The sequence below is a fragment of the Dendrobates tinctorius genome, unplaced genomic scaffold (genome assembly GCF_039654945.1).
Source record: "Dendrobates tinctorius isolate UK_male_01 unplaced genomic scaffold, ASM3965494v1 ptg000016l, whole genome shotgun sequence".
Lineage (NCBI taxonomy): Eukaryota > Metazoa > Chordata > Amphibia > Anura > Dendrobatidae > Dendrobates > Dendrobates tinctorius.
The window spans coordinates 89,325,608-89,350,062 of NW_027361684.1; the positions used below are offsets into that span (position 1 = coordinate 89,325,608).

Below are 24,455 nucleotides of genomic sequence, written 5' to 3' on the forward strand. Positions count from 1 at the left end.
GGGGACTCTCACCTTGCATATCTTGAATCTCATGCTAAATAGCACACTTGCAGACAAAAAAAAAAAAATAGTAAAGCGAGCCTAGCCTTCAGGTCCTTCTATACATTATATGAAAGTCAGCCTAACCACCCAATATGTGCCCCAGTGAGGTCAGAGGGAGAGGGATCCGGCCTATTGAATTTCAGCTGCCAATCCTTTCGCTGGGCGTTGAGATAACTTTCTGCCAAAGACAGACAGAAGCTTGCACAGAACACAAGCGATCCTGTGTATGATCAGTTAACAGTGCCTTCAAAAAAGTATTCATACCCCATGAACATGTACACTTTTTTCATGTTAGACCTAAAAAAAGGAAATGTATTTTATTGGGATTAATCTGCTATACCAACTTAAAGTAGCAAGGATTTGTGAAGGAGTAGACTAAAATGATGCACGGTTTTGCAATCATTTGAAAAATGTAAATCTGAAAATTGTGAAATTGTGATGTGCACTTGTATTCATACCCCTGCGGTCTGGTACCCCTAAATAAAATGCCAAGTGACCACTTGCCTCCAGAAGTCACATAAGTAGTAAATTGCACCACCTATGTGTAACTTATTCAGTATATAGATGCTGGGGCAGGCTGGGGGGGGGGGGGGGGGGGGGTGTCGTAGGGACTAGCGTTTGGGGGACACACTTAGGCCGGGGTCAGACTTGCAAGAAACTCGCACATCAATACCCAGCACTTGGGACCAGAGTGTGCGGCTGCGTGTATTTCTATGTGCCGGGTATTGAGATGCGAGACTCGTGCGAGTGTCTCACATGTGTGACCCTGGCCTTAGCCAACAGATTGTTCAGCTGACAGCCATTTAATGAACATGGGGGGAGGGGGACGGGCACAGTAGTGTTCCCCTTACACACCACCCTTATGGACAGGTAGGCAGGTCTGGTCACAAGTTCTAACCTTCACTCTGGAGAGTGATCTCTTAGCTAAATAATGTAATAAAATAGAATGCCACATTACTATTGTTAAGCGAGGCACACTGATGGGTTTATTACCGTTCCAAGGGTCTATTGGCATGCCTGCCTAGGAGGATTAGAGAGCACGGTTCTAACTTGGGCCCTGTGAGAAGTATGCTGGGACGGAGACAAAATTGATCCCTTACTTACCCCTGGGAAAAGACATAAAGGAGAGACACCATTACCAAGCTGTGTCTAATATTCACTGTAAGGCGGCCTCTGCAGCTTTAATACCTTAATGCAATTATTGCCAACACCAGACTGTGACCAAAGTATATTATTAGTATTTTTAAACATTAAAAGAGGTTGTCTGCGTAAAATAGAAAGTTCTACTGTTGGCTTTGTAACTTAAAAGATAAACTAAGCTATCATAGAATCATAGAATCGTAGAGTTGGAAGGGACCTCCTGGGCCATCTGGTCCAACCCCCTGCTCAAAGCAGGATTCGCTAAATCATCCCAGTCAGATGTCTGTCCAGCCTCTGTTTGAAGACTTCCATTGAAGGAGAACTCACCACTTCTCGTGGCAGCCTGTTCCACTCATTGATCACTCTAACTGTCAAAAAGTTTTTTCTAATATCTAATCTGTGTCTCTTCCCATTCAGTTTCATCCCATTGCTTCTAGTCTTTCCTTGTGCAAATGAGAATAAAGTTGATCCTTCTACAATGTGACAGCCCTTTAGATATTTGTAGACAGCTATTAAGTCTCCTCTCAGTCTTCTCTTTTGCAAACTAAATATTCCCAAATCCTGCAACCTTTCCTCATAAGACAGGGTTTGCAGACCGGTCACCATTCTGGTCGCTCTTTTCTGAACTTGCTCCAGTTTGTTGATGTCTTTTTTAAAATGTGGTGCCCAAAACTGGACACAATATTCCAGATGAGGTCTGACCAAAGAGGAGTAGAGGGAAATAATGACTTCACGTGATCTAGACTGTATGCTTCTGTTAATACATCCTAGAATTGCATTTGCCTTTTTTGCTGCTGCATCACACTGTTGACTCATATTCAGTCTGTGATCTATTAGTATACCCAAGTCTTTTTCACATGTGCTGTCACTTAGCCCTATTCCTCCCATTCTATATATGCTTTTTTCATTTTTATTGCCCAGATGTAGTACTTTGCATTTCTCCCTGTTAAAAACCATTCTGTTAGTTGCTGCCCACTTCTCCAGTTTATTTAAATCTTTTTGAATCCTCTCTCTCTCTTCTCTAGTATTAGCTATCCCTCCTAGCTTTGTGTCATCAGCAAATTTAATCAGTTTACCCTCAATTCCTTCATCTAAATCGTTGATAAAGATGTTGAACAATACAGGGCCCAGGACAGAGCCCTGTGGTACCCCACTTGAGACATTCTTCCAACTGGATGTGCAGCCATTTACGACCACTCTTTGGGTCCTATCACTAAGCCAGTTATGAATCCACCTAACAGTTGCCTTGTCCATTCCATACTTAGTCATTTTTTCAATAAGGATTGTATGAGAGACTTTGTCAAATGCTTTGCTGAAGTCAAGATATACTATATCTACAGCATTTCCTTGATCCACCCAATCAGTGATACCGTCATAGAAGGAAATTAAGTTAGTCTGACATGACTTATTAGTTAGAAACCCATGCTGACTCTGTTTAATCACTTCATTCTTATCCAGGTATTGACATACATGTTGTTTAATAATTTGTTCAAAGATCTTTCCTGGTATACTCGCCTACAGTTACTTACCAGCATCCAGCGCTGCTGAAATCACCCGACCACAGCAGCCAATCACAGGTTCTGGCTCCCTGCGGGGGGTAAAACACAGAGCACAGTGCAGCCTGCAGTGGATCTTGGCTTGTTAGTATAGACTCGCTTGTGGTGGTTTTTCTTCAATTTACCACGTCAACGATAACATTTTAAATTTGCCCGGAAATGGTTTATAGCTGATCCATGCAGGATCTTTTACAACTTTGCTATAAACTGTCTGTACAGGAGGCACAGGGGCCTAGATGGGGACGAGAGTCCACTAATGACCACAAGTATCATAAAAGGAGTATTCTGGTCTCCTGCACCCCAGCCCTTCTGCTCACACACTAGGATATGCTTTAATTTAGCTTTATACAAGGGTATGGGTGCATTTTTGCTTCCAAAATAAAGTTGCCAACCCTGGCCCCATAACTGGTCTAATACCCAAACTACCGCCTTTTACCCAGGGTCTTTCTCTAGCGTTTCATTATATTCCTCATAAGGCTGTAAAGAACCATTTGCCATATTCACAGTTACACAGCAGCTTACCCGTCCAGGTAAATGGCTTGTGACACACACTGACGTAATGCAAAGCTCCTGTTAAGGCTGCAACACCTGGACCTCCACATCGTGTGAATTCAGCCTTCTGGGGAGTCTCCGCCTCCTTATCAACACTAGATATCACCACAATTGTAGTGATCCTCTACATGCCCGGTCACAACTAACAGCATTCTCCCTTTATCTAAAGGTGGCCCAAGCATGTTCACCTGACATCTCCCAAGAGTTCCTCAGGCAGAATTGCATTTCCCCTGGGGCATGTTGAAAAGCAACATGACCAAACCTTTTCCCACTGACATCAGCAGTCGGTGGACAATTAGTACATCACAAACAGAAGAGTTGATCTGTACCACCAAATCATCAGGAATAGTGATTAGATACAGGCCTGAGACTTTTTTCCCCTCGTGCATGCACACAAAAAACACCACAACACACTAACACGCATAGACCTTCATCAGTGTTGGTTTTCTATAACAAATCTTTGTATTTTTACAAAGAAAATGTTTTATATCTATTACAATGCTAAAAAATGCTCAGACTTGTACGAGTGGAAGACTCCTTGCACAAAAGGAAAAACAGATGTCTAAATGAGGCCTTAAACATATATGTTATTAATAACTATTCTAGGTGGTTTGCAGCTACTCCAGCAGGCTTTTCCTTGGGTATACAATGCTCTAGGAGTACTCCACCCCTCGGTTAATTTCTTTCATTGGTAGGGGGATCTCAATACTTTGTTATGTTCCCAACCTGGAAACATATGAATTTTGTGTAAGTCATAATCTGTCCTACAGAAGAAGCAGTCTTATTCAATTATTCATACATACTTGAAATTGGTGCTTAAAAGGAGATTACACCAAGATGGGAAAGTATCCTTTAGGCTAGGTTCACATTGCATCCGTTTAACGCTGATGTCATTATTTACATCTTTAGTGACCAGCGCTAACTGTATGCGTTAACGCTAGGTAGCGCTCAGGTACCATGCGCTACCTAGCGTTAGCCCATACAGTTCTATGCACAGCAAGCGAGTCCGTTCGCTGTGCGTTACTGCCAACGCACCCAAAAACGCTGCAAGCAGCGTTGAAGGGTGCATCGTGAATTAACGCATACTTTCTAAAGCATGCCGATTTTGGCATGCGTTAGTATCATTGCGGGCAATGGGTGCGTTAACGGATCCGTTACATAGCGTTAGTGCCACTATGTAACAGATCCGTCAGCGCATTGCCCCATAACGCAGTGTGAACCCAGCCTTAGCGATCATGGATATCTTACCTAGCGCAGGAGTCCCACCACTGGGGCTCCACCAAGTCTGAGAATGGGGCTCTAAAGAGCACTGTCTGAATGGAGTGGAGGTCGAGCATGTGAACCTCTGCTACAGTAATTCACAATGGACCACACAAGAGATCGCCAAGCGCTGCCTTCAGCTGCCACTGGCACTCCCTATAGTGATAACCGAAGCGGCAGTGCGGAGGATCGACCAACACTCCATTCAGATAACTTCAAGTTGGCGCCATTAGGTTTTGCACTGAATACTAGAAATTAACCAATATTGTCACAGTTCACTTTACATATTCCATAGATTTGACATCAAGTATTATGTAGCACATTTCGCTAAGCAGCCATTAAAAAGCTCATCACTTTGTAAAATATGAACACCACTAGATTAGTAAGGAAAAAATGCTAGTAACAAAATTAATGCTAAATCTGATGCAATGACTAGTCAACGTGACAAACAGTAATTTTCATTTAGAACATTCATTATACTCAAGCCTGTATGTATATGCTGCATTCTGGAAGGAAGGGGGCAAGAGTTTAAGGCCAAATTAAATGTCAACTTGAAAGACAAACCTACCTTCTGTGCTTAATCCTGGGCTTGATGTAAACTTTGCAACATCCACAATTTTCACAGCAAACTGCTGTCCTGTTTCTCTGTTGATGCATCTTCGGACCACACTGAATGGACCCCTGCAGAGGGAAAAGAATAGTTAATGCCTGGACACAGCTCCACGCTCAACATTAATCTAGACTGTTCAGGAAATGCATCCGACTGTAGCCTGGGACCCTCACCCCACTATGTGGCTACACAGCAGTATATGCCAGGACGTACTTCAGACGCACGGCTCTTACAATGTGTGAACAGCGCCAATGAGAGACTTCATAGAGCTTTAATCATCTGCATAAAAACTAAAGATTTGAGAAATCTAGGTACGTCCATGTGCAATTTTTTTTCCCCCTTAAGATTTTTGCAAGAAGAAGAATTTTGGCCATTTTTCTGATAAATTATGATTGCACCTTAAAAGGCCAAATGTCACAACAGTGCGACAGTAACACATTTGGTATTACAGGCACAAACCTTGGCTTGACGACAGGTCTAATAACCCGAATTACCAGCATCAAAAGATCTTTCACATGTTGTGACCATATACAATCATGTTTCCTACAAAATGTGGCAAAGACTAAGGATATGTTTCCATGGTCAGTATTAGACAGTGCTTGGGAAGCAGCACATGTCTGCTCCATCCAAAGTGCTGACAGCTTTTGAACGCCGGTGATTCCGCATGTGTTTAATGAACCGTGAGGAATCACCGCATCCTATACATTGTATGGATGACTATCTTGCGGAGATGGAGCGTCTTCAAAAGATAAACCGACATGCTGCGGTCTAGAAAGACACGCCGCATGTCCACGCACGCATAGTGGAGATGGAATTTCATGAAATCCCATCCACTATGCGCTAACATCTGGCCACTACAGGTTGGACGCTGCGGCTGTACACAGCGTCCAACCCGAAACGTTTACGTGGAAACATACCCTTAGAAGGTTGAACTTTTTAGAAACTTCAGATCTATCCATCAAAACTGCACCCATAAAAAGAAACATCACTGTTGCATTTAACTGCAGAGTTTAAGGGGTTGTCTGCTTTCAGATTTCTCTCCATTATTCCACTTCAACTTGTAACGCAATTACATCTGTGCAATTGTCTCCTTCTCAGTCTTCTGGAGTGCCGTCACATGACCTGAACCTCCCTGCCGTGATCACATCACCTGAATCGTTCACATGGCCTCTGAAAGTTTCCAGAGCTTACAGCACCGCCCAGATTTCATGAAGAGGCTCATACAGACCATATCCTCACCAAACCCTTACAGAAAAGCGTAAGAATTCAAATTGGGTCAAATTGTGAAATGGGAAAAATAAGGCATCATTTATACTATTTTGCAAATGAAGCAACGCAGACAAGAAAGGAGTGCATGGGGGCGACAGGACCGAATGCATGCAGCCTGCTGACCTAGAGACATGCCCGGTCCTTGCTGCACTTTACAAAGAGACTACATTAAAGGCAGGGGATACCACTCAGTCTATGGCAAGTAGGCGCTAAGCAATAGTGAATTTTTTTTTTTTTTTTTTTAATCAAACTTCAAAATCACTTTGAAGCTGCTATGACCAAAAAAAGTAAATGTAAAAGTTAAATCAACTCTGAGGGCAGCAGGCATCTTCAGAAATGGGGTAAAAAAAAATATATATACAGCCACATCACGAATATTAGCCAGCAGTCTTCCACACACTCATGACATACAGCAAATTCAAAGTCTGAAAGGGCGCCGAAACAGGGGCAATATATTATGCTATGTCACCTTTTCATGCCAACAAAAAAGGGTCTTGAGCTGGCCATAGACATTAGTATACGCGTCATTTAGAATAGTCCCATATACCCAATCAGGTGCCCACTGCTCGCCAACTCCTCCTGGCCTCCTTCTTGCCGAGGGGCAGTGCACTCCTGACAGGATGAGCGGCATTGTGGCGCTGCTGGCCTGAACAGTGTGTGCTCTAGATCTGCATGCAGAGGAGGAGAGAGCAGGCACACGTCCAGCAAGAGAGCAGCAGTTATAGCTCTACCGCAAGAGAGCTTGTAACTCACATGCTCCTCGCTTACACTGAATACCACTGATCTGCTATAGTTTACTGCTTGTTGCCCAAGAAGCACTACGTTCTTGTGAATGGAGAATTTTTAATATAGAAATTGAAAACCTGCTTCTTTCTACAAGCACTTTACAATTTTAACCTTTTGCCGTTTAGTATAGGTATTCAGCCTACTCTTTACATCAAATGCTGAAAACTCTGAGGAGACACAGTGACATCTGAGACTGACAAAGTCGCCCATTTCCTTGTCTTCCATAGCGCTATAAAGATACTTTGAGGTCATTAAAGTAGAAGTATATTTTTAAATTATCCAGCATGCCAATAGTACCCCAATGTATATCATTCTGCTACTACCACCTTGAAAATTCCAGGGAGGAATACAGAAGCTGCTATTACAGATAATGATGATGACTGCCCAGCTCCTGTCACATAATTATAATGGAGCAGGTGACATTTCAGCCTTACTGACTATATGGTTATACTATACTAGCTTACGTTGGAAAACATAAAAAGGCTAATTACAGTGTCGCCCAGGCAGATTGGCACTAGTTCTAGCTGACCATGTGATGTGCTGTAGTGATGTAACACGATTTATGGCAGAGTATTGAGAAATAAAATGCAGGATTAAAGCTAGAAACCATGACAAAGACTGAAACACACACCCGAAAAAGACAGAATGTGACAATAGTGGGGTTTACAGTTTAAAAAAAAATTGGGGATGTTTTACAACTTTACTGAGTTACTTGCTACAAAACTGATGTGTGGCTCTAGATTTACAATCCCACTAATATACAAACTGTGTTCATTTGTAAACAGCATTATTTAGCAACAAAAAGAAAATTGAGAAATATAAAAGCTGAAATCAACTGAATAAAAATTTATATTTTGGCCAAACCAAAACCATATTCTCAAATCCAAAAGTTATTATTTCAAAAGTAGCTTTGAAGAATCTAGAGGAACATAAACCAAAGTAAAGTCAGAAAGATGACTATCACCAGTGGTAAAATACTATCGGATATGAAAGCACCTCAGCAGCCATCTCCAGATGGACCAGTTCTCCTTTCACTACAGATGGGGGCATCGAGAACCACGAATATACAGATAAATGCAAAAGAGTTTAGGGTGATTTCACTGCAGAAATGCACTAAAAGCTCATCTAACCTGCACGTGACTATCAAAAAGTATTGTCAAAGCCAGACACCAAGTATCAAAAATAAAGCAAGCTTTTTTAAAACATGATATACCAAATGGACAAATGGCAGCATCTAAAAACGCATGAAAAAGAAAATTTAACCAAATTTACTTAACCAAGTTCTGGGTGCAACCTTGGGAAGTGCTAGAGGGCTGAAGTAGCACTGTAAACTCAGTTGCAAGTCATAGGGCAATACGCCTAACATGCAGCCACATAAATGGTACAGGCTTAGAACAGGAATGTTATGGGAAAGTCATGATCTCCAGTTTTCCTGATCTTTCAGTCAGGAGATTCAATATTTCTTTGAGGATTGAATGCAAGAACAAGGGAGGTTTTTTCCTAGTGATTTCATAAATTCATCCAGGATCTGCCTCCAACAAAAGCTACAACTGTAGGGAAATAACACTGTCTCAGCAATAAGAACTTCCATTGACCAGAAAACTTAGCATTCATGCTTGTGGTGTTGGAACAGCAGAGTCCTGAACGCTGGCAGGCATCCTCTCGGTCTTTGCTGGCCTCTCAATAAATCAGCAGGAGGATTGTCCTTACAGCGTTGTAACGTTCTCCCCATCACAAGCAGAAGAGGGTCAATAACGATGGCTGTGATGGTAGAGAAAGAGGAGAGAAGCGTGACCAGTGTAAGGCTATGTGCACACGCTGCAGATTCACTTGCGGGTTTTTTCCCGCGGAACCGCAGGTAAAAGCGCAGGTAGAGTGACCTGCGGTTTGGCCTACGGTTTCACACCTCTATGTTAAAGGTGTGAAACCGCAGCGGAGTCCGCAGAAACAATTGACATGCTGCGGTTTATAAACCGCAGCAAAACCGCAGCGTGAGCACTGCGGTTTTGAAAACCTATAGGGTTACATGGTACTGTACCATGTCTGCGGAACTGATGCAGTTCCGCAGGGCCAAAACTGCAGCAGAACCGCAGCAAAAACCGCAGCGTGTGCACATGGCCTAACACATCTGTTTAAGCCTCTTTTAATAAATGCGAAATTATAAGACAGAACTCCTGAAAAGCTGGCTGTTACACTCATTGTAGCGTGTCCAAATTATTCAGAATGCATATTTAAAAAGGTTGTTGTAATAGCGATTCAACATGGGAAAAACAGATGGCTTTTTAAGAACTAATGTAAAACGGATCACAATAAAGCGCCGTCTAACAGATATTGCTTCCTAATTAGTGTAAAATATAGATTTTAGTGCATGCACGGCCAGCATTTCACCAGGCTGCTGGGTAGTTTGATTTTAGCCTACCATGTAGTGTGTCTGGCCAATTAATATAGCTGATAGCGGCAGTCATAAGCCACAGATAACATGATTAAGGCTTTGTGCATGCAGGAACATTACAAGCTTTGAGAAAGGCTATCCTGATATAAGAGGAAGGGATACAACAAAGACTCCGGCACCACATTTACACCCAATACAGAATCCCATTCCAGCCGTGTCCATGGAACCCAAGGCCTCGTATAGATGCCACGTGCATGTGACATGCGGACATCAGTGGTGCGCATGGATAGAACACATGCCAGTATAGTTAATGGGGCAGTTCACATGTCCAGGTTTTGTGTTTTTTCCCAAACGATGCGTCAATGCAAAAATCAGAGACTTGCCCATTTTTGTGGCATCACAGATAAAGTGCCAACACAAGTCTATGGGTCCATGAAAATCATATACACGTGTGATCTGTGTGCTGTCCATGATTAACATTAAAGAAGCGCTACCATCAAAATTTTAATCCTCTTAATATATTGCAATTATATAGTCAACATATTCCGCAGCACTTTACATTTTAGAGGGGACTTGTACAGACAATAACAGACATTACAGAATAACACAACTCAGATACCAAAAGGAGTGAGGGCCCGGCTTGCAAGCTTACAATCTATGAGGAAATACGGGAGACACAAAAGGTACCATCTTTTTCAGACTATAAGACGCACCCCAAATTTTCAGAAGGAAAAAAGTTAATGCATCAAATGTGGGTACATTAAACAGCCCTGAATTTATGCTACCCGGGGGGAGGGGGGGGGAAATCGGCAGCGCTGGTGGCAGCAGGAGTCGGGCGGTGATCTTGCTCCCATCCCAGCCTGGTGCGGCAGTTTCGGCGGTGCTCAGTGCTACGGGGAGGGGGGGGCCTCTGGCGACATGGTGCGGCAGTTATCGATGCTGTGGGGGGCTCCGGCGACATTATATGAAAGTCTGAAGTCCACCACACTAACTGCAAGTACATTCCGACAACAAGACGCACCCCCATTTCCCCAAAAAAATTTTTGGGAAAAAAAAAAAAATCTTATAGTCCGAAAAATAAGGTAAATGGTAAATTATGTGATAAAATCTAATAAAATGGGTATGCACATAACACTGCATGAACCGGTCAACAGCCAGTATGTGTACGGACACAGAGGGCTATTAAGTGCGTGGAGGGAGTGTGATCAGATGATATGAAGGTCATGATTTTGAAGATTTTATATATGCAAAAACGGATAGTTAGATAAGCAAGGTGAAGCAATACTCATACTAAAGAAATGGGTTTGTAAGCCACACTTAATAGTGCGGGTATTAGGAATTAACTGAATTGTCCAGAGTAGTGCATTTCAAAGAATTGGAGCAGCACTCAAAAAGTCTTGGAAGGAGGTTTGGATTAGGATTTTATAGTTTTAAGTCATTAGCAGAATGGAGGGCACGGGTAGGATGGTAGACAGACTAAGGAGGAGATGTAGGGTGGTTCAGAGCAATGGAGCGCTTTGTGGGTGACAGTGAGAAGTTTATATTGAACTCTATCAGATGGGCAACCAGTGCAACAACTGGCACAGGGTAGAGGCATCGGTTGGAAAGGAATAGGATCCTGGCTGCTGCCTTCAAGACGGATTGTAGAGGGGGGAGTTTGGCAAGAGGAGACCAAGTAGTAGAGATTTGCAATAGTCTAAGCAAAAATGAATAAGACCTACAGTGAGAGTTTTTGCCAAGTTAAAGGTAAGAAAAGGTTGAATTCTAGAGATGTTTTTGAGGTGCAGGTGACATAAGTGAGCAAGTGATCGGATGTGGGGAGTGAAGGAAAGATCTGAAACAAATATGATACCAAGACAGCGGGCATGTTGCTGGGAAGTAATATAGAGCTGTGCACTTACAATTGCTCAAGTAGCTAATTCTTCTTTTTCATTAGGTCTATGGCATCTCCAGTGATTAAAAACTGACTAGTTGAATCCTTCGAAGCTCTGTGTAAAAACAAGAGGTCTCTTTTTCCTTTCAGTAGTCAGTGTAAAAGTCTCTAGCAAGGAGAGGAGCGGAGCAGCTGGGTCAAGAGATGACGAGGGGAATGATTTTTGAAGGGAATAAAGACTATTTCTACATAGAGTAAATATTATAAGAATTTACTGGGTAGAAAGGCAAAATAAGCAATTATAAGTACACAGTGCTATATAATATGAAGATTGCAGTATTTTAAGGGGATAACACCACATGAAAATCACTTATTAAACAGACACTGACAAAACTTAACTTAACAAGAAAAACAATTTTCAAGTGCAGTGAAATTACGCAAAAAAATAATTCAGCAATTGATTTTATTGCAGTTTTTGGGTGCTGTTGTAAGGATTATAGGGGAAAAAAATTCTGGAGAATATCAGTTTTCTCCGCAATAACTTTTACCCACTGGATTCATTCATTTTATATTTTTTTTTCATAGATTGGACTACTGTATATACTGCAAGTAATAAATGGGAGCATTGAATAGGGGGGCTGTGGTCCATCAGACCGGTCAGTAATCTATGATCACTGGACAGGAGTCCTGCGAATCTCCTTAACTCCTGGCATTCCCTGCTCCACAAATTACAGATCTGTCTGATGCATTGGACTCCTGAGAATCAACGCTCCCACTCGCTTAATTACAACACAACTGTATTGAAGCATATAGTAAAAATCAAGGTCTTTATATGTAAGGGCAGTCATGGGCATCTTCAGCAGTTGCCCAGCTGACCATTGGCCCCTCTGTAGTTGGGTCATCAAGTGTGGTGGGGGGTGGGTGTTGAGAGGGGTGAATAGGCATAATTAAAAGGTTAATGACAGGCAGAGCTCAGTTCCACCATTTGCTGTTAGAGACAAATGCTGGCTTTTGAGCTTGCATCCAAGAAGGGGACCCAACAAATGACATAATTATGCATCATGTGTTGGTAAGGGGTTAAGCTAGATCATTGATAGCTAATAGGAGGGGTCCAACAGCAGCATTCCCACCAATCAGCTGTTCTCAGCATCAGCCAGGTGTTACCATTAGAGATGAGCAAATATTTCAACATTCGGTTCGGATTACGATCGCCGTAATTGCAATATTCACCGAACGCCATTGGAGTTAATGGGAGCACAGATGAGCGAATATATTTGGAAAAAATTGTCAAACATGAACACGGCAAATTCGGATTTGGCGACTGATTGCCGAACATATTGGCACACCTCAAGTTACCAGCTGCCAAACTGAATAGTACAACCTTGTCAACTGCTGCCAAGTGTAACAGAACCACTCCTATTTATTAGAAATTGTTAATCATGATGAGCGAATGTGCTCAGGTAAGGCGTTATCTGACCATGCTCGTGTGCTAACCAAGTGTGTTTTCGGTGTGCTCGAAAAGTGTTAGCGACCCCGCAGCTGCATGTCTAGCAGTTGTCAGGCAATTCCTGCATGTGTTGGGCTAACAGTAGGCGTGGAGACTCAAACATTTTTCGAGCACCCCGAAGACACTGTTAGTATACGAGCATGCTCGGATAACACCTAATCCGAGCTCCGGTACTGCTAGGGGTTGCGGTCCTGCACTTATAATGTTGAACATTGGACATCAATATAAAACTAGTGGAGCAATTCCTTAAATGGGTAAAATTGTAAAGCAATTGCAAAAACAAGCAACGCAAGTCTGGAAAATCATATGTTCTCAAGAATGGATGGATTTTTAACCCCCTAGTGATGGACCCAATTTTGTACTTAATGACCAAGCCAATGTTTACAATTCTGACCAGTGTTATGCGGTAATATCTCTGGAACGCGTCAACGGATTCCACCGATTCTGAGACTGTTTTTGTGACATTGTACTTCATGATAGTGTTAAAATTTCTTTGATATGACTGTTTATTTATGAAAAAACGAAATTTGGCAAAATTAAAATTTTGCAATTTTCAAACTTAATTTTTCTGCCCTTAAATCAGAGTCATGTCACAAAATACCATATATACTCGTGTATAAGCCGAGATTTTCAGCCCATGTTTTTGGGCTGAATGTCTCTCTCCCCCCCCCCCCGGCTTATACACGAGTCATATCTGGGGGCGGGGGTGTCACAGATCATATTCACCCGTCCTGGCACTCTCTGCAGCCCCCTCGCTTCTCCACTGTCTCTGCCTTCAGCGGTCACGTGGTACCGCTCATTAAACTCGTGAATATGCGCATATTCATGAGTGGTATCACGTGACCGTTGAAGGCAGGAAGGGAGACAGTGGAGAAGAGGCTGCAGAGACGTTCCAGGACGGGTGAGTATAGCGATATTCAACTGTCCTTGATCCCACACTGCTCACCACCGTCTGCTGCCTCCTGTATCCGTGATGTTTAGCCAGCAGGGGGCACAGTGACGTGCTTAGAGCGCGCCACGCCCTCTGCTGGCTGAACAGTCACTGACAGAGGACGTGCAGACAGTGGTGAGCAGCGATGGACCCCGGTCAGGTGAATATGGCATTTTTTTTGCAGCATTTGGGGGCATAATCTATGGGGCAGCATATGGGGGCATATTCCATGGAGCAGCATATGGGGGCATAATTTATGGGGCAGCATATGGGGGAATATTCTATGGGGGCATAATCTATGGAGCATCTTATGGGGCCATTACTAACCTTTGTGCAGCATTATATGGGGTGTATTTTGTATGGAGCCACAATTCATGGGACCGCGAGTCACATGTGGCTCCAGAGCTACAGGTTGGGGACCCCTGCCTCAGAGGGAAGAAAACAGCTCAGCCCCTGAGGTGTAACTGAGTGAGGGTCTCCACAGAGTGAGAATCTGAAAGCAGCCAATATCACACTGAGAAACTGCCTGTCTGCAAATGTTCATCTGTAATGAACAGTGTGACCCGTTTACCTCAACTGTATATAGTCATCTAATAGATTATCCTCCAGTAAAATCACTTCTAAATACAAGCTGCCTCTGTCATCTCTGGGGAGATATCAACATATAGTCGGAAGGATCTTCGTTTTTTTTTTTTGCTTTTTTTTTTTTTAAGTCTGTCACAACCATTGAACTGAAGTTACTCTACTGTTTGATCTGATTTAACTAATGATGGGGTATACTCGTTGCTCAGGGCTCCCTGTGCATGCTCGAGTGTCCGAGTATTTTGGCGTGCTCGGAGATTTAGCTTTCGTCGCCCCATCTACTTGATTTGCGACTGCTAGATAGGCTGAATACATGTGTGGAATGCCTGTTTGTTAGGGAATTCCCACATGTATACTCATCCTGTCTACGAGTCACAAATCATGCAGCTGAGACGAGGAAAACTAAATCTCTGAGCACGTCAAAATACTCGGACTCCACCCGAGCATGCACAGGGAGACCTGAGCAACGATGCTACTCGCCCATCACTAGATTTAACCCTTTTCTGACCTCGGACGCAATAGTACATCCAAGGTCAGATACCCCGCTTTGATGAGGGCTCCAGCAGTGAGCCTGCATCAAAGCCGGGACATGTCAACTGTTTTGAACAGCTGACATGTGCCCACAATAGGCGCAGGTGGAATTGCGATCCGCCCGTGCCTATTAACTAGCTAAATGCCGCTGTCAAATGGACAGCTGCTTTTAACAAGCGTTTCCGGCCGCCAGGCTGGAAATACGCGCATCGCTGACCCCCGTCATGTGATTAGGGGTCAGAGATGAGTTGGCATAACAACCAGGGGTCTCATGGTTGTTGATACCGGATTGCTATGAGCGCCACCCTGTGGTCGGTGCTCATAGTAATTCTGTAATTCTGCCACACAGAGGCAATCTGTGCATCACCTCTATGTAGCAGAGTCCATCAAGTATGGCATGCTTCTAGGCATAAGAGAAAATACTAGAAAGCCAATTTTTTATTTTAGGAACCACCTCACATTTGGAGTTTGGGGGGGGGGGTGTCAATATAAGAGAAAATACCCAAAAGTGACCATTCTAGAAACTGCACCTCTCAAGGTATTCAAAACCACATTCAAAAAAAGTTTATTAACCCTTCAGGTGCTTCACGAGAACTAAAGCAATGTGGAAGGAAGAAATGAACATTTTTACTTTTTCTACAAAATATCATTCAGACCCAAACTTTTTATTTTCACAAGGGTACCAGGAGAAAATGGACCACAATTTGCTGTGCAATTTCTCCTGAGTACACCAATTCCCCGTATGTGGGGGAAAGCCACTGTTTGGGCACATGGCAGAGCTCAGAAGGGAGGGAGCACGTTTGACTTTTTGAACGCAAAAATTGGCAGGCGCCATGTCGCATTTGGAGACCCTCTGATGTACCTCAGAGGAACCCGCCTCACCAATTCTAACTCCAACCCTAACCCTAATTCCAACCTCAACACACCCCTAACCCCAACTGTAACGCCAACCCTAATCCCAGTCCCAATACCAACGGAAAAAAAAAACATTTAATATTTTTTACCTAAGGGGGGTGATAAAGGGGGTGGCTGATTTACCTTTTTTTTATTTTGATCACTGTGATAGACCCTATCACAGTGATCAAAATGAACCAATAGGAAAACTCTATTATTGCCCGCGCCCGCCCTTTTTTTCCAGGAACACGACGCCGGGGGGCCAGAGCCAAAGAGTGCAGGGGGGACCCCATTTTTCTCTCCTCTGGTATGCTAGATCATATCACGAGACTGGGGACGGTAAAACAAACTGGAATCATGTTCTCCAGGGTCTCAACCACCCCGGTAGCCGATACCTTGGAGATTACCTAACGCTGGCAATCTCAGAGCGGCATTTAACTTGCACCAACGACCACATGTGTGCTTACTTCCAGCCATCAGTGTATTAGTGATGCGACTGCTGGCCGTTGATGTCTTGTCATGACAGCCGGGGGGGTTGGTGTAAGCTGATGGCCCCCATGATGGTCATTACGGAACACCTATGAAACCCTGCCTGTAGCACAGCTTCAAAAGGAGACACTGATTTCTGCTATATGTAGCAATGCTTCAACATGTCTGCATATAGTGCAAGTGATTCTGAAAAAAATCCAGAAGCATAGAAGGCAGCAGGCAAATGTCATGGGGGGTCAGCACGGAAGAGCTAAGGCCCCTTTCACACATCAGTTTTTTGCCATCAGTCGCAATCTGTCAAATTTGAAAAAAAAACAAAAAAAAAACACGGATCTGGCGACTGATGCCGCTGGATCCGTTTTTTTCTCATAGACTTGTATTAGCGACGGATGGCCTCACGTTTCATCTGTCCTTCGCCAGATCCGTTGGAAATTCTCTGTCCGGCAGCCAGACACGACACACAAAGCAACGTTTGTCTCTGTCGAGAAGTCGGACAGTGACAGATCCGTCGCCGTCTGCAATGAACGCCTATGAGCGACGGATCCGTCGTAGTCCGTCAAATGACGGAATTAGACGACGGATTCCATTTTTTTTTTTTTTTCTTTTAACTGAGCATGCTCAGTTTACCTCTGGTCACTGGTGTCAGCTGATGGGGACGACTGATCCCATCATCCGACACCTACTACCACTAACTGCCGTGAGAGCAGGAGCGGCGGTTGGGAGTATTCATCTGGCGCTCCCGCGCTGAATAGAAAAAAAAAAAAAAACAGAGTGGGTCTCCCCCTATTTTTGATAACCAGCCTGACAAAACTCGCAGCTGGGGGCTGTATTCCTCAGCTGTCAGCTTCAGCAAGGTTAGCAAGAATAGAGGGGTTCCCACGTTTTGTTTTTTTTAATTTACAAAAACATGGCGTGGGGTCCCCCCATTTTTGACAACCAGCCTTGCTAAAGCAGACAGCTGAGGGCTGGTATTCTCAGGCTGGTAAGGGGCCTTTGATCTTGCCCCCCAGCCTAAAAATAGCAGCCCGCCGCTGCCCAGAAAAGGTGCAATTCTGGCGCTTTGCCCGGCTCTTCCCACTTGCCCTGTAGCTGTGGCAAGTGGGGTAATAAGGGGTTAATGTCACCTTGTCACCTTCCATTTATAATATAACGGAGATCCAACATGGATCTCCGTTATTATAAAGCACATCAGGTCAGGTCTCGCATCAGAGACATTCTCGTACCTTGCATACTGAGTGCAACATGTAACTGAAGGTCAAAACAGACCAAAACGTTTTGTGTGTCCTACAATAAATTTGTTTTTTCACGCATCTAAGTTGAGTGCTAGGTTTATACTTAAATTTACATATAGTTTGGGAACCTAACCTTAGCACCACCCCATAGTTGTGCTCCCGGTGTTTTTGTATGCAAGTCCCAGGGTGTAATCCATATCTGGGGGGGGGGTAAATACTTTACAACCGGGAGCGATGCGGTAATGCAACCACACCGGCTGTAAATAAATGAGATGCTGGGAGTGGGGGTTCAGTGACTAGCGCTGATGTCACTGAAGCTCTGCCCCCTCACAGCCTGACCTGGAGTGAACTCTGAAGCGTGGGAAAATCCAAGGGAAGAGGTTAAGAGGTTACCACAGATAATGTATCTATTCCCTCTTTCTTTCCATCTATTCTTTCGACGGATCCGTCAAAAACGGAAGAAAAATGGATGCGACGGATCCGTCGCATCGGTTTTTCACAATCTGCGACGGATCCGTCAATTCGACAGATTGCGACTGATGCAAAAAAACTGATGTGCGAAAGAGGCCTTAGAGTCCACTAGACATCAGGCTCTCAGGGGCATGGCTTGCATTACGAGCGCGACAATGCACAGAAGCAGCAGTGATCGGGGGGAGGGCTTGTGTTCAGAGCAATCAGCAGAACACACCCCGATTTTTGATAGGGGTGGGAGAAAAGAGAGGAGCACTGAGCATGACAGTGAACTGTTTGGAATACCAGACAGTGACAATTGAAAGCAACACTATGGATGAAAGCCTGGATAGTTTATGAAGTTACATTGACAGGAATATATTTCTCTCTAGAGATCCCCCCCTTTACCAGCAGTGATGGATCAGTTGCATGACTGACAAGTGGCTCTCAAAGATCCTAATGATTACAAGTCACTTCATAAGGATTTCATCGGTGTCCACTGCGCTGCCTGGTATTTTAGGGGACACTGTCCCTAACACCAATGTGAACCCAAATACCGGCCTATATTGCCAATTTTCAGCTGTAGGGATCAAGAAGTACAAAAGTCATAGTATACGTAAGAAAGTAGAATAAAAATACAAAAATGGTGTTGCTTTTTAAGTGACTAGTCAATCAAGTATTAAAGCATTACGCTGTTGAAACATTAAAAGACAGGCAAGTATGTGAAGGCTGTAAAAGGATCACTTTAGTGCAGATTCTAGTCTCGGATTTCCCAGTTTTTCCCAAGAGATAACTTAATGCGCTTTCAATTTGATCAACAACTATCAATATAGTTTCAGCTCAGCAATTTTTTACAATGACCTCCTTCAGATTTCCTGTTGGTAAATTCCCGTAAAGGAACAATAAAAACAGAAAACGTGCACAGCTGTATTAATATAGCCCAACAACGCCACACTTAATCGTGTTTCAACACTGTCAAATATTACAGTTAAAACCAAGCTCTATATAGATAGATCTACGCGTCTTCGGAGCACAGCCACATCACCTACCGTACTTCTTGTCCTGTCTCTGCATGGCAGCTAGCTGCACAAACCTTCTGGCTGTGCCCCGTGTACAGTTAGACTATATATTGTTAAACCCCACCCCTTCGCCAAGTGGGTGTAGCTACAGTCAGCCAATGGAATTCATCAGTAGGGTATTAACCCCACGTTCTCTGCAGGATTTCTACAAGCTTGAATGTCTGTAGCATTTGCTGTATATCAAGAAAAATCAGTGAAGACAACTCTTTATAAATAGCTTTTTAGGTCTTGGAGGAGGTTTTGAGACACCTAGTGATCGCTCAAAAGGCCCCTGGAAATGTGCAGCTCAGGAGACCACAAAGAGTGGAGTACGGATTCAATAAAAAGTCTGATTTCTACTGAGTCTGTATCAGGCTCTGTGCACGCAGACGGGAGAGGTGAACTTCCGTCTCCTTGGCTGCACACTTCTCAGGGGTCTTCAGAGCGATTGGTGAGTGTCACTCCCACTGGTCTGCAGGCAAAAGAAGGGACAAGGAAAAAATAAAATAAACTGAGAAAACATTTATGTAATCAAACTACAAAAAAAAAAAAATTAAAAAAAGTTGTAGTGGCTGTCCAGTTCCGTCCCCGTTTCTTGTGACGTTTACAACATTTGCCGTTTTTCCCTTCTTTCCTCAGATGCATACATGAGAATTCATGAGGTTTATCTATTCATGCCTCCCCTCCCATGTAGAGGACAGTAACTGGAAAGCATTACAAAGATCTCCTTAAACCACGGCTACCTGAAAGATGCTTAACAAGGGCTCGTCTCTGGCATTAAACTGAAATGCATTGGAAGCCGCAAACAGTATTCAGCCTCTTATTGTCAGGAATCATAACAGCCATTAACAGCCATTCGTTTAGCTCTATTGGCTTCTAATAGAAATCATTGGTAAGTGCTCCTGCCTGATGACAGAGGTGCGCTAAACTGCTCCTAATGAGTTTACTCTGAAAACAGTGCGCCAACATCAAACAATTAGTGTCTGCATTTTCCAGAGTTGAATAATTGGTAAATAAAACGCTTTCTTAAAACATCCAGTGTGAACAACAGCTTAGATGGCAAACATTCAGGGGTGTGGGAGAGTCCACTTTGGAGGGTATCCTCATCACTGGTGATTAAAGATGTCATTTATAGTTTTATAATATTTTCCACAAAATGATGTGTACACTGGATTTTTTTTTTTTTTTTTTTTTTTAAAGGCGGCCAAGAATGACCAGTTTTCTACTGGGATCCAAGAAGTAACGTTTCTCCTTGTGGAGTGTGACACGTTAAGTCTGACCTGCCAGGTTGAGGAGACTTTCAAGCCTAGCATTGCTCCTCTGAGAAATATGCAAAATTGTCTCTTCAGAGATGAAAAGGACTAGATCTCTAGTGCCACCTGTAGAAAGCAGCAATTCTAAGTCAACGTTGACTCTCTAAACAAGCCTTGCCACAAGACTTAGGATAAAAGCCAAAACCCGAATCTCAATTTGCAGACACTGGGGTACTGCCCATCTCTGTCTCCTCTATGAGGAGAAAATTTGCATATTTCCCAGAGGAGCATTGCGGCTCTTAGTCTCGGCATGCTTAACATGTCACTCTCCGCAAGGAGAAACGTTACTTATTGGATCCTGGTCAGACGTCTCTCACACTTTGAAACTATGAGGGGCAGTACCCCAAAACAGCGTCCGCAAACAGATTCTGGCTTCGGTTTTTATCCTAAGTCATGTGACAATGCTAATTAAGGGGTCGACATTGACTTTTAGGATTGCTACTTCAAATAGGTGGCACTACAGTTCTACTCTGCTTCCTCTCGAAAGAGACAATTTTCAGTATTTCGCAAATTTTTTTTATTTTTTTTTTTTACACACAAATGTTCACTAAATTGCTAAAACTGACTTGCAATTATGATTCTCCAGGTTATTACAAGTTTATAGACACCAAATATGTAGAGGTTCTTTAAGTGGTGAAAAAAAAAAAAAGTTTGTAAAAATTTAAAAAAAAATTGCCGATTTCCAAGGCCCATAGCATCTCTATTTTTCAGGATATGGGGCCGGGTGAGGGCTTATTTTTTGCACGCCAATCTGACGTTTTTTACTGATATTTTGGTGTAGATGTGATCTTTTGATCGCCTGCTACTGGATTCTATTGCAATGTTGCAGCGACCAAATAAAAAAAACCAAAAACTTAATTCTGGCAGCTCTTCTCTCGCTTCGCCGTTTACCAATCACCGACTGGATCAAATATTTTTATATATTGACTAGCTGAAGAACCTGGCGTTGCCTGGGCCTAGTAACCAACTGTGGTTAGTTATAACAAATTATAATGATTATATTGCACATAAAAACATTTCACATCATATATTCAACACTACAGATTTGCAACACAAATTAACTAAACGATTACTCAAGTATTGATAGTATTTTATTTTCAACTCAATCAAGAGCCTTTTGATAAACATGTGTATCTGTGCATCTAACCCTATCCTGTGTGCTGAGCTGTGTACCTAATCCTCTCCTGTGTGATACTTTCTGCTGAGCTGTGTATCTAATCCTATCATGTGTGATACTGACTGCTGAGCTGTGTATCTAATCCTATCATGTGTTACTGACTGCTCAGCCGTGTATCTAATCCTATCCTGTGTGATACTGACTGCTGAGCTGTGTATCTAATCCTATCCTGTGTGATACTGTGTGCTGAGCTGTGTATCTAATTCTATCCTGTGTGATACTGATTGCTGAGCCGTGTATCTAATCCTATCCTGTGTGATACTGACTGCTGAGCCGTGTATCTATTCCTATCCTTTGTGATACTGGGCTCCCCCTGCAGTCTGTGTCAGAGGGTGGTCTGTGTTGGCACGGTAATAAATTGTGTTATTTCCAGCTTTACAGAAGGACAATAACACCATAGAAATGATAATAGGCAAAATTGTTTGGTGAATTGGAACACGCGGGGTTAAAATTTCGCCTCACAACATAGCCTATGACGCTCTCGGGGTCCAGTCATGTGACTGTGCAAAATTTTGTGGCTGTAGCTGCGACAGTGCAGATGCCAATCCCGGACATACACACATACATACATATATACATACACACACACATTGAGCTTTATATATTAGATAGATCAGGTGAGTCTGAACGTGGCAATACCAAGTTTGTATTCTGTTAAGTTGTTTTATTTTGAATGGGGGGTGATTTAAACTTTATATATTTTTCTTTTTAACTTGCTTCAATAGTATCTATGGCAGTCTAGAAGCTGCGATCATCCAATCACTTGTGCTACATAGGGGGGCACTCATAGCGATCCAGCAATGACGACAGGAGTCTCCTGCAGACCCCAGGTTGTCATGCCAACCCCTCGGTGACCGGCGGACATATGACTCAGGCCCCGATGGGCGGAATTAGTGGCACGCTTCCTGCGCATGCATGTTAAATAACGCTGTCAGAGTTTGACAGAGGCATTTAAACATGTTAACATCGCCAGAGCCCGCAACAAACAGGGGGAGGCGTCCAATGTCATATATCTGTCATTGACAGTAAGAGGTTAATCAGTAATCCCTAGCCTGTTCTTTGCTATAAAAGCATTTTTTCTAATCTAGCCGACACCATTAAAGACGACCTGTCAGCAGATCAAAAGTGATCAGTGTTTTTAAATATGCTCCTCAATCTGTAAACTGTGGTTGAGATGTCAGCATGTCATGTTATCCCCATCTATGGTGGGGGATATCGCCACATCTGTCTTCACTGGAACAAAGTCTTTGCTATTACTGACATCTCTGGAGTTGTGATCCCCAGATCTCCACAGGTCAGGCTCCTCTCCATTACATTTAATGGCTGTTCACACGATCCTCCCACTGCTTTGGCATTATAGCGTAATAGCCGCTATCCGGAAACAGACAACAGCTTGGATTTTCTGTGTCGGATTGAGAATTTGTCAGCCAACAGGGAAAGATCCCTATAAACTTGGCACAATTGGCTCACATTTAACCCCTTGACCCCAGAACTTGTTTTCACATTCATGACCACACTAAAATTTACAATTCTAACCAGTGTCACTTTTAAGGGTAATAACTCGGGAAAGCTTCAAGGGATCTCACCGATTCTGAAATTGTTTTTTCTTGACATTGAACTTTATGACAGTTGTAAAAAAAAGTTTTGATTTGCTTATGTGAAAAAAAAAAAACCCACTGGAGATTGGCAAAAAAACTGGCGATTTCCAAACTTAATTTTTCTGTCTTTAAATCGGAGCGTTATGTCACACAATATAGTTATTTCCCACATGTCTACTTTACATCAGCACAATTTTTTTAAACCAATTTTTTTTTTGTTCGGAAGTAGCCCAAGTTGATCAGCAATTTCTAATTTTTCCAAAAAAAATTTACAATTTTTTTTTAAGGGACTACATCACAGTTGACGTGGCTTTGAGGGGCCTATGACATAAAATTGCAAAAAGTGACACTATTCTAAAAACTGCACCCTTGAAGGTGCTCAAAACCACATTGTCACCACCCCTGACGAAGCTGCTCGCGCAGCGATACGTGTGGGGCTTCTCCCACATCCCTGTTCCCCTTTCTTTGTGGACCTCTAGCCCATTCTGGCTGGTTCTTGTTTTCTCCTCAAGCCGGGTTGGTAATTATTAGTAGGGCTAGGATTGTTCAGCCTATTTTCATCTCCATTGGAGAGGGTGTATGTGCATGGTATCCTTAACCCATGTCTGCTATAGAAGCGATAAGGTATTTGTCCTGGTTTTGATGCTTATAGCTCTCTGTTATGTAAGGATTTCAACTTGTTTCCTTTAACCGCATTCAGACACCTCTACATGTGTATGTGGTTATCTATACCTTGGACCCTTTTGTGATCATTGTCTGCTTTGAGTGTGATTTTCACACAGAATCTTCATTCACTGATATTATACTCTTTTAGGAGATTTTGTTATGGCTATATATGAATTTCGGTCCAGGGGTGGTGTGATTTGATTTTATATGTGCTGTTTTTAAATGATTTTATAATATATTATGTGTCTTGTTTCTCTAAATAAAATGTAATTTATATATTTGAAATATATTCAGGTGTGCATACCATTCATTGCTTGGTCTTTTTCTCCCTCAATTCATGGTTTGTTATCCATGCAAGGTATTTGCACCCACATTGATTTGTATTTGATTTTAGGTGCACCCTACAACTTTTTTGGTAGTCCACTGGGAGAGTCCTTGAACAGTTCAGGACAGCAGAACCCCCCAGAAGTGACCCTATTTTACAAGCTACATCACTTGATAAATTAAAAGGGGTTGTCCAGGCTTTTCACATAGTCTCAGTACATAT

The 24,455-nt window shown here is 42.9% G+C and overlaps 1 protein-coding gene across 10 annotated transcripts in view; it reads right to left on the reverse strand.

The window, feature by feature from the left end:
- Positions 1-24,455, reverse strand: part of CASK (calcium/calmodulin dependent serine protein kinase) — a 417,331-nt gene that overhangs the window by 317,178 nt on the left and 75,698 nt on the right. For all 10 annotated transcript variants that reach the window (XM_073566047.1, XM_073566045.1, XM_073566050.1 and 7 more), the window contains exon 2: positions 5,119-5,231. In XM_073566047.1, coding sequence (XP_073422148.1) covers positions 5,119-5,231 — 113 coding nt within the window. The remainder of the gene's footprint in view (positions 1-5,118; positions 5,232-24,455) is intronic.